Genomic DNA, 14,264 nt, shown 5'->3' on the forward strand with positions numbered 1-14,264 from the left:
ACCACCACATTTTTGGTGTCTGAATACCCAAGAAAAGAGAAAAAAATACTAAACACTAACTTCATAGGAATTAGTAAAAGGGGAAAACAACTCATTTATATGGCATATTAAGTTGACAAAGTGCTTTCCTCATCCAATGTTTAGCACGCTACCAGTCATCCAGTAAATGCTCAATAAATTAACTGTCCTGTGAAATGAACAGTTTATATATTATTATTATCTTTTATCAAGATAAGGAAACTAAGGCTCAAAGATTTAGTGACTTGACTAGGGTAATACTGCTGGTAAGTATTAGGGTTTGAAACTTTTAATCCCTAAACCAGGATGTTTTCCATACCACAGAGGGGTCAGTCATGTAAAAAGCACAAAAATTCAAGAGTAAGGCTTCCTCTCTGGGGAGGTGATGAGTAGGAGAAGAGAAGCATGGCATACTGGGTAGACTTTCTAGTATTGATACTTTCTAGTTTCTATGATCATAGGCAAGTCACTTAATTTCTCTGAGCCTTGGTTTCCTCAAATGAGGAATGGGGATAATCATATACCTAGTAACTACCTCACAAGACTGCTGGGATTCAAATGAGATACTCGATATAAAGCTCTTTGCCAACCTTAAAATGCCAGCTTGTGTCAGTTTTGTTGTTGCTGTTTTCTTATCATTAATACAGCTGCTAAGGAGTAAGGAGCTAGGTAACAATACACATACCTTTTGGTGGGAGTAGGAGCTCCAGAGGACATATGACTAACCACTGTATCATTCATGTTGGTCAGGGGGCGAGGAGGACTGGAAGAAAAGATATTTAGTCTCTATTAATCACTACTTATACAACTGGATACACAAATGAAAGAAAGCAACAATGATAAAAGAACCCACCCTGTCACATGTGACAAGCCTGTGGGACCCAAGCAGACAGTGCGCATCAACATTTTAAGCATAAGCAAGTTGAATGTAAGTCATATCCTTTTTCAGAGGCCCACAGCCTTTGCTGTAACAATCATGTAAATGACTTTGAATATCTTATCAGAAAGATGTCACAGATTGTTTCAGCTGTTTTAGAATTCAGGTCCTAGATGTGCACCTGCCCTTAACCACCATATGGGGGCAGTGTATCACATATGCCACAGTCAAGCAAGGCTGGCTCTTAAACTAAAATACCAGATGGTGGCTCTACATTTCCATTCATCGTCCTATACAGATTTATTATCATACATTTCTACTTTTCATTATATACAAATAGATAACAATAGATAAATCAAGTGATCTTATAACTTTAAAGAAACATTAAATTCAAAGATGATACCCCCAGATCGGTGGTTCTTGACTTTTTTAAGTAATGAGATACTTTTTTTTAACATAATTTTTTTTCTAGACTCCTACATGGCAGTAGTTATATTATTAGTATTCATTAGTGGAAGAAATATAAGATGATCAAAAACTACCATGAATTCAGCAATTCTACTAAAGTAATCTATTCTATTCAACTTAATAGTATCTACCAACATCAATCAACAAATACTTATTTAGTGCCAACTATGTGCCAGGTACTGTTCTAAGCCCTAGGGATACAAGAAGTTGCAAAAGACAATCCCTACCCTCAAGGAGCTTACAATATAATAGAGACAACATGTAGACAAATATATTCAAAGCAAGCTATTTGCAAGATAAATAGGAAATAATTAACAGAAGGCACCAGAATTAAGAAGAGATGGAGAGGGGTGGCTAGGTGGTGCAGGGGATAAAGCACCGGCCCTGGATTCAGGAATACCTGAGTTCAAATCCAGCCTCAGACACTTGACACTTACTAGCTGTGTGACCCTGAGCAAGTCACTTAACCCCCACTGCCCTGCCAAAAAAACAAAACAAAACAAAAAGAAGAGATGGAGAAGGCTTCCAGTAAAAGAGGTTTTAGTTGGGAATTAAAGGAAGGTTGGTAGTCAAAGCAGAGGAGGGAGTGTTCCTGGCATGGCAGACAGGAAAAATGCCTAGAGACAAGAGATTGAGTGTCTTGTTGATAGAGACCACTGTCACTAGATTGAAGAATATGAGTAAGGTGTAAGAAGCTGGAAAAGTAGGAGAGGGCTAGGTTCAGAAGGGCTTTGAAAGCCAAATAGAACAATTTGGTTTTGATCCTGGAAGCAATAGGGAGCCGCTGGGGTCTGAGTGGGCTGGACTGGGGGGTGGGGTGTGTTGTAACTTGAGTGGCTAAATGGAGGGTAGACTGGAGTAGAGAAGACTTGAGGCAGGAAGACAGAACCACCATTACAGCAGTCCACCAGAAGACAGAAAGAGGTGTATTTGAGAGGTGTTAAAAAAGTAAAATCAACAGTCTTGGCAACAGATTAGATGGGGATTAGAGATAATGACCAATCCAAGATGATTCCTAAATTGCAAGCCCGAGGGACTGGAAAGATGGTGTTGCCCTCTATAGTAATAGGGGAAGTAGGGAAGGTTTCACTGGGTCAAAGGGTATGCATACTTTAATAGCTTTTTGGACATAGTTCCAAATTGCCTTCCAGAAGGACTGGATGAATTCATAGCTCCACCAGGGGAGGAAACTCAGGTCATACAGTCAGTATGGGTCCAAGCTTCCTTGACTTTCTAGTCTACCACTCCATGCTTCAAAGTCAACCAGATGTGTCCAGGGATTCCATGTCCTTTGAGCACCACAAAGGCTCAAATAGTTTAACAACAGCCACCCAAAGAGCTAATCCACAATCTAAAATCCTGGATGGTGGCACCTGCATCTGTTTTTAGCTAGAGTGTAAGTACTGATAGCATAAGGAAGGTCTGACTCCCCAGAAGAGGAATGAATAAGGAACTAGCCTTGCCTGGGTCAGGAGGATGGGGAAGGCCCAGTGGAGGAATGTGGTTTCCTACAGGGCAACCCAAGGAAAGAGATTTTCTCTGATTGAAACCTCAGCTCTCCCCTTTAAGACCAGGCCAAAACTGCATCTCACAGGGAGCCTGGCTTTTCCCTCAATGGTCCCCTAGGCATCACTGACCCTCCTTATTCCAGCTTTAAAATTCCTTTCTAGTCCAAACCAGATGGGTTAGGAAAAATGACACTGAAGGTGTGCTAGGTGCATTCAAGAGGACAGTGAAGAACCTTACATTCTAATCAAGTAAACAACATGTACATATATAGGTACATAGCAGATATATAAAGGAAAGAAGATAATCTTGACTGTATATCCAATTACTAATAATGAAAGCCAATATTTCCACTCTATTTTGAAGGTGGGTAATATTTTTGTATCTCCATAGCATCCTAATGCAGGTGTTTAATCCATACTTAAATGAATGAGACCTACTTTTCTAACCAACTTCCTTGCCTGTAAGTCCAAATACACTATGGTAAATGCTACTTGGCAAATCTTCTATGCTCATTTAACATGATAACATATCTGTTTTTAGGAAGGGAAGAATAAAACAAGCATTTATTAAATTGCTACTATATGCCAGGCACTCTGCAAAGAACTTTACAAATATTATCTCATGTGAAACTCATAACAACCCAGGGGGATGGGTGTTATGATTTGCTTTACACTTGAAGAAAACTTAGGCAGAAAAAATTTAAGTGACTTGCTCAGGGTTATATATTAAGTGAAGTCAGATTTGAATATAACTCTTCCTAACTCCAGGTCTAGTGCTCTCTCCACTGCATCTTCTAACTGTTTCTTTAGAAAAAGCTTTTATTTATATTTTTTATTTCTGATATCATCATAGTTATCCCAAGTATCTTTCCACTTCTCCTCCCAGAGAATCATTCCTTATAACACATTGTATTTTTATAGAAGAAAAGAAACCAGCACAACTGAACAATACATCGAAAAGTTTTGAAAACATGTACAAAGTGTAACTCCTGTGGAGTTCCCAAATCCACAAAGGGGTAGGTTGGGGGTGACTTTTCATATCACTTCATTTGAGTCTGGCTTAATCTTTATAATTTTGTTACATTAACTTATGATTATTTGGCATATAGTTGTTCTTTCCATTTACACTGTCATAATTACTGTGTATATTGTTCTCTTTAGTGCTTACTTTATTCTGCATCAGTTCATATAAATCTTTCCATGATTCTCTGTATTCATCCCCTACATCATTTATTACAGCATGGTAATATTCTATTACATTCATGTACCACAATTTTTTTTATCTATTCCACAAGTGATGGACATCTACTTTGTTTCTAATTCTTAGCTATCACAAAAGTACTGCTATTAATATTTTGGTATATATGGAGACTTTCTTGGTGTCAATAGCTTCCTTAGGTTCTAAGGCTAGGAATGGTTATGCCATCTCACAGCTTCACCAAAAATGTATTAGTTGGCCTCTCATTCCATTACTCCCCCAACGTTGATTATTGCCATTTTTCATCATTTCTACCAATTTTCAGAGTGTGACATAGGATCTTAGGGTTATTTTGATTTGCATTTCTCTTATTAGTGATCTGGAGCATTCTTTTGTGTGGTTGTGAATACCTTGTAATTCTTTTGTGAATTGTTTGTTTGTATATTTTAAACATTTTTTCTATTTTGTTTTTTGTTTTGTTTTGTGGGACAATGAGGGTTAAGTGACTTGCCCAGGGTCACACAGCTAGTGTCAAGTGTCTGAGGCCAGATTTGAACTCAGGTACTCCTGAATCCAGGGCCGATGCTTTATCCACTGCGCCACCTAGCTGCCCCCTAAACATTTTTCTAATAGGGAATAGACATTAGTTTTAAAGATATATATTAATTGCTTATATACCTTGGATCCCAAACCCTTATTAGAGAAAGCTGATAAAAATTTTCATTCTACAATCTTCCTTTTTATTCTTTGTTATTGTTCAGTCATTTAATTATGTCTAACTCTTCATGATCTCATAGACTGACTGTCCATGGGGTTTTCTTCCAAAGATATTGGAGTGGTTTGCCATTTCCTTCTCCAGTGGATCCCTTTTTGCCTGAACTCTCCGTTATTGCCTGTCCATCTTCAGTAACCCTGCACAGCACAGCTAATAGTTTCACTGAGCCACACAATGCCCTCTACCATGACAAGGCACTGATTGAGGAGAGGCTTCTTATACTAGATATATGAATTTTGTCTATGCAGAAGGTAAAGTGAAGGCAAGGACTTACCCAAGTTCTCCCAAATTCCCCTCCAAGTAATTTTAGAATAACATCTCAAAAAGAATTCTGGAGTGGTAGAGTCAACAAAAGGATGAGGTGGAACAATTTTCCTGCCAAGGACAACTTAGAAGGTCAGGAGGAAAGGTCCGTCTCAATGGGGTGAGAGAGGAGCGTAGCCCAGTGCAGGCCATGGCCTAGCAAGCTAGCAGCAAGTGTTAGGGGTGTCTAAGTCAGCAGCAGAAGTTTCCAGAGCTCTCAGGCCACAGACAATAAGGGGATTGGACAACTGGTCAGGAGGAGATTATAGGGGATCCTCTGCTGGCACTTGGTGCAGGACTCTTTTATTACCCATACATAGTTCCAGGTCACAGTCTCAGGGCAAGGAGGAGCACTAGCGCACTAGAGTGTGTATCTTCAGGAGAGAAGGGATTTTGGTTCCAGAGTGAAGAAGAATGCTTCTGGTCATTCACAGACCAGAACATGGGCCAGGAGAAAAGTAGCCATACCTCTCCTTAGATCACATCACCTTGGAAGAATCAAAAACTTACTGACCCCCAGAACTAGCTCTGAAAACAGACGCATGAAAAACTTGAATCTTGAGACAGTGCTCCCTTCACCACAGGAGCAGAGCCCAATTTTAACATGAAGTTAAAAGTCAAGAAATAGGCTGGAAAAATGAACAATAATAACAATAGAAAGAAAAACAAACCTTACCACAGAAAGCTACTATGGTTATAGAGATCAAAACACAAACTCAGAAGAAAATAAAGTCAAAACACCTACATCCAAAGCCTCAAAGAAAAATGTGAATTGGTCTTAGTCCAAAAAAAAAAAAAAAAAGAATAATTCCTGGAAGAGCTCAAAAAGAATTTTTAAATCAAATAAGAGAGGTTGAGCAAAAATTGAGAAAATAAATGAGAGTGATATAAGAAAATAATTTTTAAAAAGAGTCAACAGCTTGGTAAAGGAAACATAAAAAATAAGAAAACAATACCTTAAAAAACAGAATAGAACAAATGGAAAAAAAGAGGCTCAAAAACCCACTGAAGAGAAAAAAAGGCAGAATTGGCCAAATGGAAAAAGATATGCAAAAATACACTGAAGAGAAGAACTCCTTAAAAAGTAGAATTAGACAAACAAAATAGGAAGTACAAAATCTCACTGAAGAAATTGTTCCTTAAAAATTAGAATTGCCAATCAGACTACTTAAAAATTATTTTATAGAGCTAGAAAAAATAACAAAATTCATCTGGAAGAGCAAAAGATCAAGAATATCAAGGGAATTAATGAAAAAAAATGCACAGAAAGGTAGGCTAGCTATACCAAATGTGAAGCTATACTATAAAGCAACAGTCATAAAAACTATTTCGTACTGGCTAAGAAATAGAGTGGTGGATCAATGGAATAGGTTAGGCACAGGAGACACAGTAGTAAATAACTATAGTAATCTATTGTTTGATAAACCCAAAGATTCCAGTTTCTGGGCTAGGACCTCAGTATTTGACAAAAACTACAGGGAAAACTGGAAGATAGTATGGCAGAAACTAGGCATAGACCAACATCTATGAAGATCAAAATGGCTACAGAATTTAGACATAAAGTATGATACCATAGGTAAATTAGGAGAGAAAGGAATAGTTTACCTCTCAGACATATGGAAAGCAGAACAATTTATGACCAAACAAGAGATAGAGGATATTAGGAAATGCAAAATGGATCATTTTGATTACATTAAATTAAAAAGATTTTGAACAAACAGAAGCAATGCAGCCAAAATTAGAAGGGAAGCAGAAAGATGGGAAATAATTTTTACAGCCAGTGTTTCTGATAAAGGTCTCATTTCTAAAATATATAGGGAACTAAATCAAATTTATATCTCTTTTTTAAGTGAGGCAATTGGGGTTAAATGACTTGCCCAGATTTGAACTCAGGTTCTCCTGACTCCAGGACCAGTGCTCTATCCACTATGCCACCAAGATGCCCCTAAATCAAATTTATAAGAATGCAAAAGTCATTCACTAATTGAGAAATGTTCAAAGGATATGAACAGGCAGTTTTCAGATGAAGAAATCAAAGCTATCTATTGTCATATGAAAAAAATGCTCTAAATCACTATTGATTAGGTAAATGCAAATTTAAACAACTCTGAGGTACCATCTCACACCCATCAGATTGGCTAATATGACAAAAAGGGAAAATAATGTTGGAGAAGCTGTGGAAAAATTCGAACACTGATGCATTGTTGGTGGAGTTGTGAACTGATCCAACCATTCTGGCAAGCAATTTGGAACTATGACCAAAGGGCTCTGGGACTGTGTATACCCTTTGACCCAGTAATACCACTACTAGGTCTGTATCCCAAAGAGATCATAGAAAAGGGAAAAGGAACCACATGTATAAAAATATTTATAGAAGCTCTCTTTGTGGTAGCAAAGAATTGGAAATCAAGGAAATGCCCATCAATTGGGGAATGGCTGAACAAGTTGTGGTATATGAATGTAATGAAATACTATTGTTCTGTAAGAAATAATGAGCAGGCAGATTTCAGAAAAACCTAGAAAGACTTACATGGACTGATGGGAAGTGAAATGAGCAGAACCAGGAAAACATTGTACACGGTAACAGCAACATTGTATGATGATCAATTGTGATAGACTTAGCTCTTCTCAGTGGTGCAATGATCAAAGATAATTCCAAAGAACTCATGATGGAAAATGTTCTCCACATCCAGAAAAAAGAACTGTGGATTCTGAATGTAGATTGAACCATACTGTTTCTACTTTTTGATTGTTTTTTTTTTCTTTATTGAGGTTTTTCCCTTGTGTTCTGGTTCTTCTTTCATGACATAACTAATGCAGAAATATGTTTAATGTGATTGTACATATATAGCCTATATCAAATTGCTTTCTGTCTTGGGGAGTGGGGAGGGAAGGGAGAGAGGGAGAAAAAATTTGGAACTAAAAATCTTATGAAAATAAATTTTGAAAGCTATCTTTATATGTAATTAAAAATAATAAAATACTTTTATGATAAAAAGAGAATAAAAAACAACAACTACCAATCAGTAAAAAATAAAATAAAATTAAGTAAGTAGAAGCTAATGATTATGTAAGACATCAAGAAACAATTTAAACATTTTAAAGAAAAATAAAAGAAAATATTAAATATCTCATTGGAAAAACAACTGACCTGGAAAATAGGTCAAAGAGAGATAATTTAAGAATTATTGGACTACCTGAAAGCAATGATCAAAAAAAGAGCCTAGACATCATATTTCAAGAAATCATAAAGGAAAACTGCCCTGATAACCTAGAACCAGAGGGTAAAACAGAAATAGAAAGAATCCTCTGATCACCTCCTGAAAGAGATTTCAAAATGAAAGTTCGCAGGAATAATATAGCCAAATTCCAGAGCTCCAATGTCAAAGATAAAATAATACAAGCAGCCAGAGAGAAATCATTCAAATATCACAGATCCACAGTCAGGATGACACAAGCTGTAGCAGCTTCTACTGATATGAGGGCTTGGAATATGATATTCTGGAACTATGCCCAAAGGGCTAAAGAACTATGCCTACCCTTTGATCCAGCAATACCACTGCTAGGTTTATATCCCAAAGACATCCATTAAAAAAGAAAAAGACTTATTTGTAACAGACATTTAATGAAATAGAGGACTTTCAAGCATTCCTGATGAAAAGACCAAAGCTGAATAAAGAATATGGTTTTCAAATACAAGACTCAAGAGAAGCAAAAAAAGATGAACATGCAAGAAAAATGACAAGGGATTCAATAAGATTAAACTGCTTACATTCCTACAAAGAAAGATGATACTTATAACTCTTTTTTTTGGGGGGGGGGGGAGGCAATGAGGGTTAAGTGACTTGCCTAGGGTCACACAGCTAGTAAGTGTCAAATGTATGAGGCTGGCTTTGAACTCAGGTCCTCCTGAATCCAGGGCCAGTGCTTTATCCACTGCGCCACCTAGGTGCCCTCTTTCTATATATTTTTGAAATGAGGCCTTTTTCAGAGATACTTGATGTAAAAAATTTTCCCAGATTTTTGCTTTCCTTCTAATCTTGGTTGCAATGATTTTGCTTGCACAAAAACTTTTAAATTTAATATAATCAAAATTATCCATTTTATATCTCATAATGCTCTCTATCTCTTTTTGGTCATAAAATTTTCCCTTCTCCATAGATCTGACTGGTAAACTATTCCTTGCTCTCCTAATTTATTTATGGCATCACCCTTTATGTCTAAGTCATGTATCCATTTTGAATTTATCTTGGTATATGATGTAAGATGTTATCAAGATGGGGGAAGGGTGGAAGGGAGGGAGAGAATTTGTGTAAGGAGATAAAATTCTAGCTGTGATGTCTAAAATCTAATGAGTGGTCACCCCAAATTAGAAGCTTTAGAAAGAGTTTAGACTTTTAAGCATTTATTAAGGTGCATTAGGATCTAGTGATCAGAGAGAAAGAGGCCAAGATTCTTTCATCTATCTATCTAAGGGCGTCAGCATCTCTGCTCCAGCCAAGCTGAGGATCCAGGCAAAAGGACCTTGCTCGCCCCTTCCTCCTCCCAGAAGCCTCCTCTAAAACAGGAAACAGGGCCATCCACACACACACAGCTCCCAGCTAATTGGTTGGCAGCCCTGATTGGCAGAACTAACAGGCAGCTCTACAGATGCAAGTCCTGGATACTGGCCAACTTCCAGACGCTAAAGTCACATGCCTTCTCCTCACATGCCTTCTCCTCATGGCGGAGCTTCCCTAAATTATCTCTTCAGCAGGGGGTGAAATTCCAATTCTCACATTTGGCACTCAAAATTAAAAAAACAAACAGCAAAAACTGTTTTTACCTATAATTGGAATTTTAAAATTTGTCAGTGCAGAAACTTATTAGTTTCATGTAATCAAAGTTATCTATTTAATCGTTTGTAATTACCTTTATCTCATTTGGTTAAGAATACACCTGGGGGGGGGGGTGGCTAGGTGGCACAGGGGATAAAGCACCGGCCCTGGATTCAGGAGTTCCTGAGTTCAAATCCGGCCTCAGACACTTGACACTTACTAGCTGTGTGGCCCTGGGCAAGTCACTTAACCCCATTGCCCCATTTAAAAAAAAAAAAAAAAGAATACACCTACCAATAGCTACGAGAGGTTTATGATCTGCTTCTCTTAATTTTTTTTTATAGTCTTACCTTTAATATTAAGATTGCATATCCATTTGGAATGTATTGGTGAATGTGGTATAAGGTATTGATCTAAGTTTAATTCCTGTCAGACTGCTTTTCTAGTTCTCCTAACAGTCGGTTTTTTTTTTTTTATCACTTATGGAACTTTTTCCTAGGTAATTTATGTTTTCTACTTTATCAAACATTGGGCTATTGAGCTCAACTGTTTATGATTTTTCCCTATATAGTGTCTTCCACTAATCGATTTCTCTCTCTGTCTCTCTCTGTCTCTGTCTCTGTCTGTTCCTGTCTGTCTGTTTGTCTCTTAACCAATACTAGATGGTTTTGATGACCCCTGCTTTATCATATAGTTTGAGGTCTTAAGAGCTATTTCCTTTTTGTCTGTACTTCTATTCATCAATTCCCTTGATATTCTAGACCTTTTGTTTTTCCAAATGATTTTTTTTTTTACTATTTTATCAAGTTCTATAAAGTATCCCTTGGTAATTTAATTGGTATAGTATTAAAAGAGTAAATTAACTTTGGCAGTTTGTCATTTTAATTATAATGTCAAGGCCTAGCCACAAGCACTGAATATTCCTCCAGCTATTAAAGTTATTCTTTATTTCTTTATGTAGCACTTTGTAATTGAATCTATATGAGTCTTTTTTGTGCTTTAGCAGGTCAATCCCCAGATATTTTATGCATTTTGCAGGTTTTTTGAAATATTATTTCCCTTCCTATTATGGCTTATTGGGTTTTGTTTTTATTATTATATAGAAATGCTGTAATTTCTGCCAATTTGCAGTGTGTGAGGTAAAACCCCAATGTTTTTTATTTGCATTTCTCTTGTTATTAGTAATTTGGAACCTGTTTTCATATAGATATTTTGAAATTCTTCTTTTGAGAACTATTTGTTTATATCTAGCAATTTTTCTAAGACTATTAATTATATCAATTAGTATACTTGCTGATTCTCTAGGAGTTCCAAGTAAACCATCATATCATCAATACCTCTAAACCATTAATTTCTTTCTTTTGTTTTATTGTTGTTGCTAGCATTTCCAGAACTATATAGAATAATAGTAAGGAGAGTGGACATTCTTGTTTTACTTTTGTATTTATTGGGAAAGGTTCATTGATAATATCTTCATTGATGCTTGCTTTTGATTTTAGTCAGATGTTTGTTTTTAATATTATAAAGGTCCCTCTATGCCTACACTCTGTAAGGTTTTTCACATTCAAGTATACTTTGTTAAAGGCCTTTTCTTCATCTACTATTAAAATAATCAAGTGGTTTGGGATGCTTTAGTTTTTAATACAATACGTTACATTGATTGTTAACTTAATGTTAAACCGTCCTTGCATCCCTGGTATAAGTACCTCTTGGTCATAATGAATTATTTCTTGGATAAATTGCTGTAGTCTGTTTCACAGGATTTTGTTTAAAAGTTTTGAATCAATGTTCATTAATGATATCGACCTATAGTATTCTTTCTGTTTCATCTTTTCCTGATTTAGGTATGAGAACTATGTTTGTCTCATAAAAGGATTCTGGAAGAGTGCTTGCTTTCTAAGTATTTGAGAAAAAATGTGAAGTACTGGTACCAAACATTCTTTAAAATTTTGATAGAATTTTTCTGTGAATCCATCAGGACCAGGAGTCCCCCCACCTTTTCTCCCCCACCCCATACTTTTGTAGTTCCTTTACGACTAGACCTATTTCCTTTTCTGAGATTGGGTTCTTTTAGATTTCTATCTGGTCTTCTTATGCTTTGGGTATTTTATATTTTTGAATAAATTTTGTGTTCTCAACTTTTTTACCATATAACTGTGCATAATAAATTCTAATTATTCTTTTTATTTCTTCTGGTTTTGTTGTGATTTCACTTTAGTGAGACTTGTCATTACCAATTCAAGTTTTCTATTCTGCCCCTCGTTTTTGCTGTGTAGACCATACATTTTGCTTTCCTATTTCTCATTTCTCTTATGAATCACACAGGAATGGTGTGTTGTGGTTCTACGGTCTCCTTACATTCCAGAGAGTCCTCTTATCTCATCGAATGTTAGATCATCTTCCCTTTTTTACAGTATTTATTTATAAATGTATGAATTCATATACTAGATCCAGAGGGCATATTTCCTTTTGTTGTTAATGTTTTTCCTATTGATTTATTTGCTTACATTCAAGGTCTGTGAGAGTTTCAGTCTTCACCTTCTCCCCCTGCCCCAATTTCTCCCCTATTCATTTTCTGACTCTGTCCTTGAAGGTGGTTTCCTTGGGGGCTGGATCTTAAATTGTCTCATATTTCTTCTATATTGAGCAATCCAAAACTATCCTAAGTCTCAGCCCCAGATGACTTCTGAATGGTCAGAACTGACTTCAACTGAATGCTCTGTTCTTCCCCTCAGGCTTAGTGGAATGTTGCACAGCACCCCCACATATAGACGCACACACAATATTCTGTCCTGCTCCTTCTGTTCCCCAGTTCTTTGGCCCAGCACTGGCAGTTCAGAGACCTACTGTGCTGGTTCTATGGGGTTCTCCATCCCAACACACAATTAAGAGCTTTGCACTGTTGGTGATACAGGGTTATCCACCCCAGTACCAGTAGTTAAAAGTTTTGCCACACTAGTGCTATGGGGTTCTCCACCCCACAGCTGCTGAGTAAATGAACACAAGAGTGTCGAGTGAGCTCAGGGTCAATGAACATCAGTTCATGTATCCATTTTTTTTAGTCTTTTGAATTACAGATATCCTAGACTATGGAGATGGCTGAAGTTGCTTCATCTGATTCATAATTTCTCTTTTAGAGTAGTTTGAGAAGTTGTGGGGATCAAAGAAAAACGTCTAATCCTCAATCTCATTGCTCATGTTAGCCCACCTAGCTGCCTCTTTATGGTTTATATAGGTCCTTCCCATTGCTTTACAAACCAAGCCAAAGATAAGAAACTTTTGCTTCAAAGCTTTTGCTAAAGTAACTCCAAATAACTAATTTCCCTTGTCTCCTACTCCATTGCCCATTTCCTCTACCACTCTCAAGGAAATCTCCTCTCTGTTTCATTCATTTATCCTATTCTTAATTAAAGTTTTCTACTACACTCTATACCCATAATGTCCTCCACAAATTAGCTATCCTTTTTTACATTCAAGTAGTGCCCAAAGTCCTATGTTCTCAATTAAATTTTTGACAAGTATAACAAATTAACATTAACTCCACCCAACTAAACATGTTTCAAATACATCATATGCCTAATGCTACTTCCATAGAATCCCATATAACTTTAGATTTATATAGCATTTTAATATTTTAAAGCACTTTCAAATAAACTATTTCATCTGATCTTCATGCCATCCTGTAAGTTGGAAAGGATATCATCATCTCCATTTTGTAGATGAGAAAAAAAAAAAGAACTAGGCTAACTTATTTGTCCAAAGTTATAACACTTGTAAGTGGCAGATTCAGTAAGATCTGAGTAAGCCCTCTGCTCCTTACATTACTTTATTTTAATTTAATTTATAATCTCATCAATTCACATGACTATCATTCACCTGATATTAAATATACTCACTTCTCTGCTTACATTATTATATTATTTACAGGTCAAAGTCGATTATGACAAGTACCATTTTAACTCAACATCTTGTGTGACATTATATTAACAAAATTTTCCCCCTGTTTTTGGGGGGCAATGAGGGTTAATTGACTTGCCCAGGGTCATACAACTAGTAAGTGTCAAGTGTCTAAGGCTGAATTTGAACTCAGGTCCTCCTGAATACAGGACTGGTGCTTTATCCACTGTGCCACCTAGCTGTCCCCTTTTTCTTCATGGTTCATTTTTTTTTTAATTTTTAAAAAATTAAAAACTTTTTTGATATTATATTAACAAAAGTCTCAAAACCCTAGACCAATTATTTCACAATACATTAAATAACCAAGATTCCAGTATAATAAAATAATTTTCATATTTTTTTC

At 36.4% G+C, this 14,264-nt stretch overlaps 1 protein-coding gene across 7 annotated transcripts in view; it reads right to left on the minus strand.

The window, feature by feature from the left end:
• The window catches only part of DTNB (dystrobrevin beta), a 356,870-nt gene that overhangs the window by 158,469 nt on the left and 184,137 nt on the right, over positions 1-14,264 (minus strand). For all 7 annotated transcript variants that reach the window (XM_043986585.1, XM_043986582.1, XM_043986583.1 and 4 more), the window contains exon 10: positions 704-781. In XM_043986585.1, the coding sequence (XP_043842520.1) occupies positions 704-781 (78 nt within the window). The remainder of the gene's footprint in view (positions 1-703; positions 782-14,264) is intronic.

The sequence above is a fragment of the Dromiciops gliroides genome, chromosome 2 (assembly GCF_019393635.1).
Source record: "Dromiciops gliroides isolate mDroGli1 chromosome 2, mDroGli1.pri, whole genome shotgun sequence".
Lineage (NCBI taxonomy): Eukaryota > Metazoa > Chordata > Mammalia > Microbiotheria > Microbiotheriidae > Dromiciops > Dromiciops gliroides.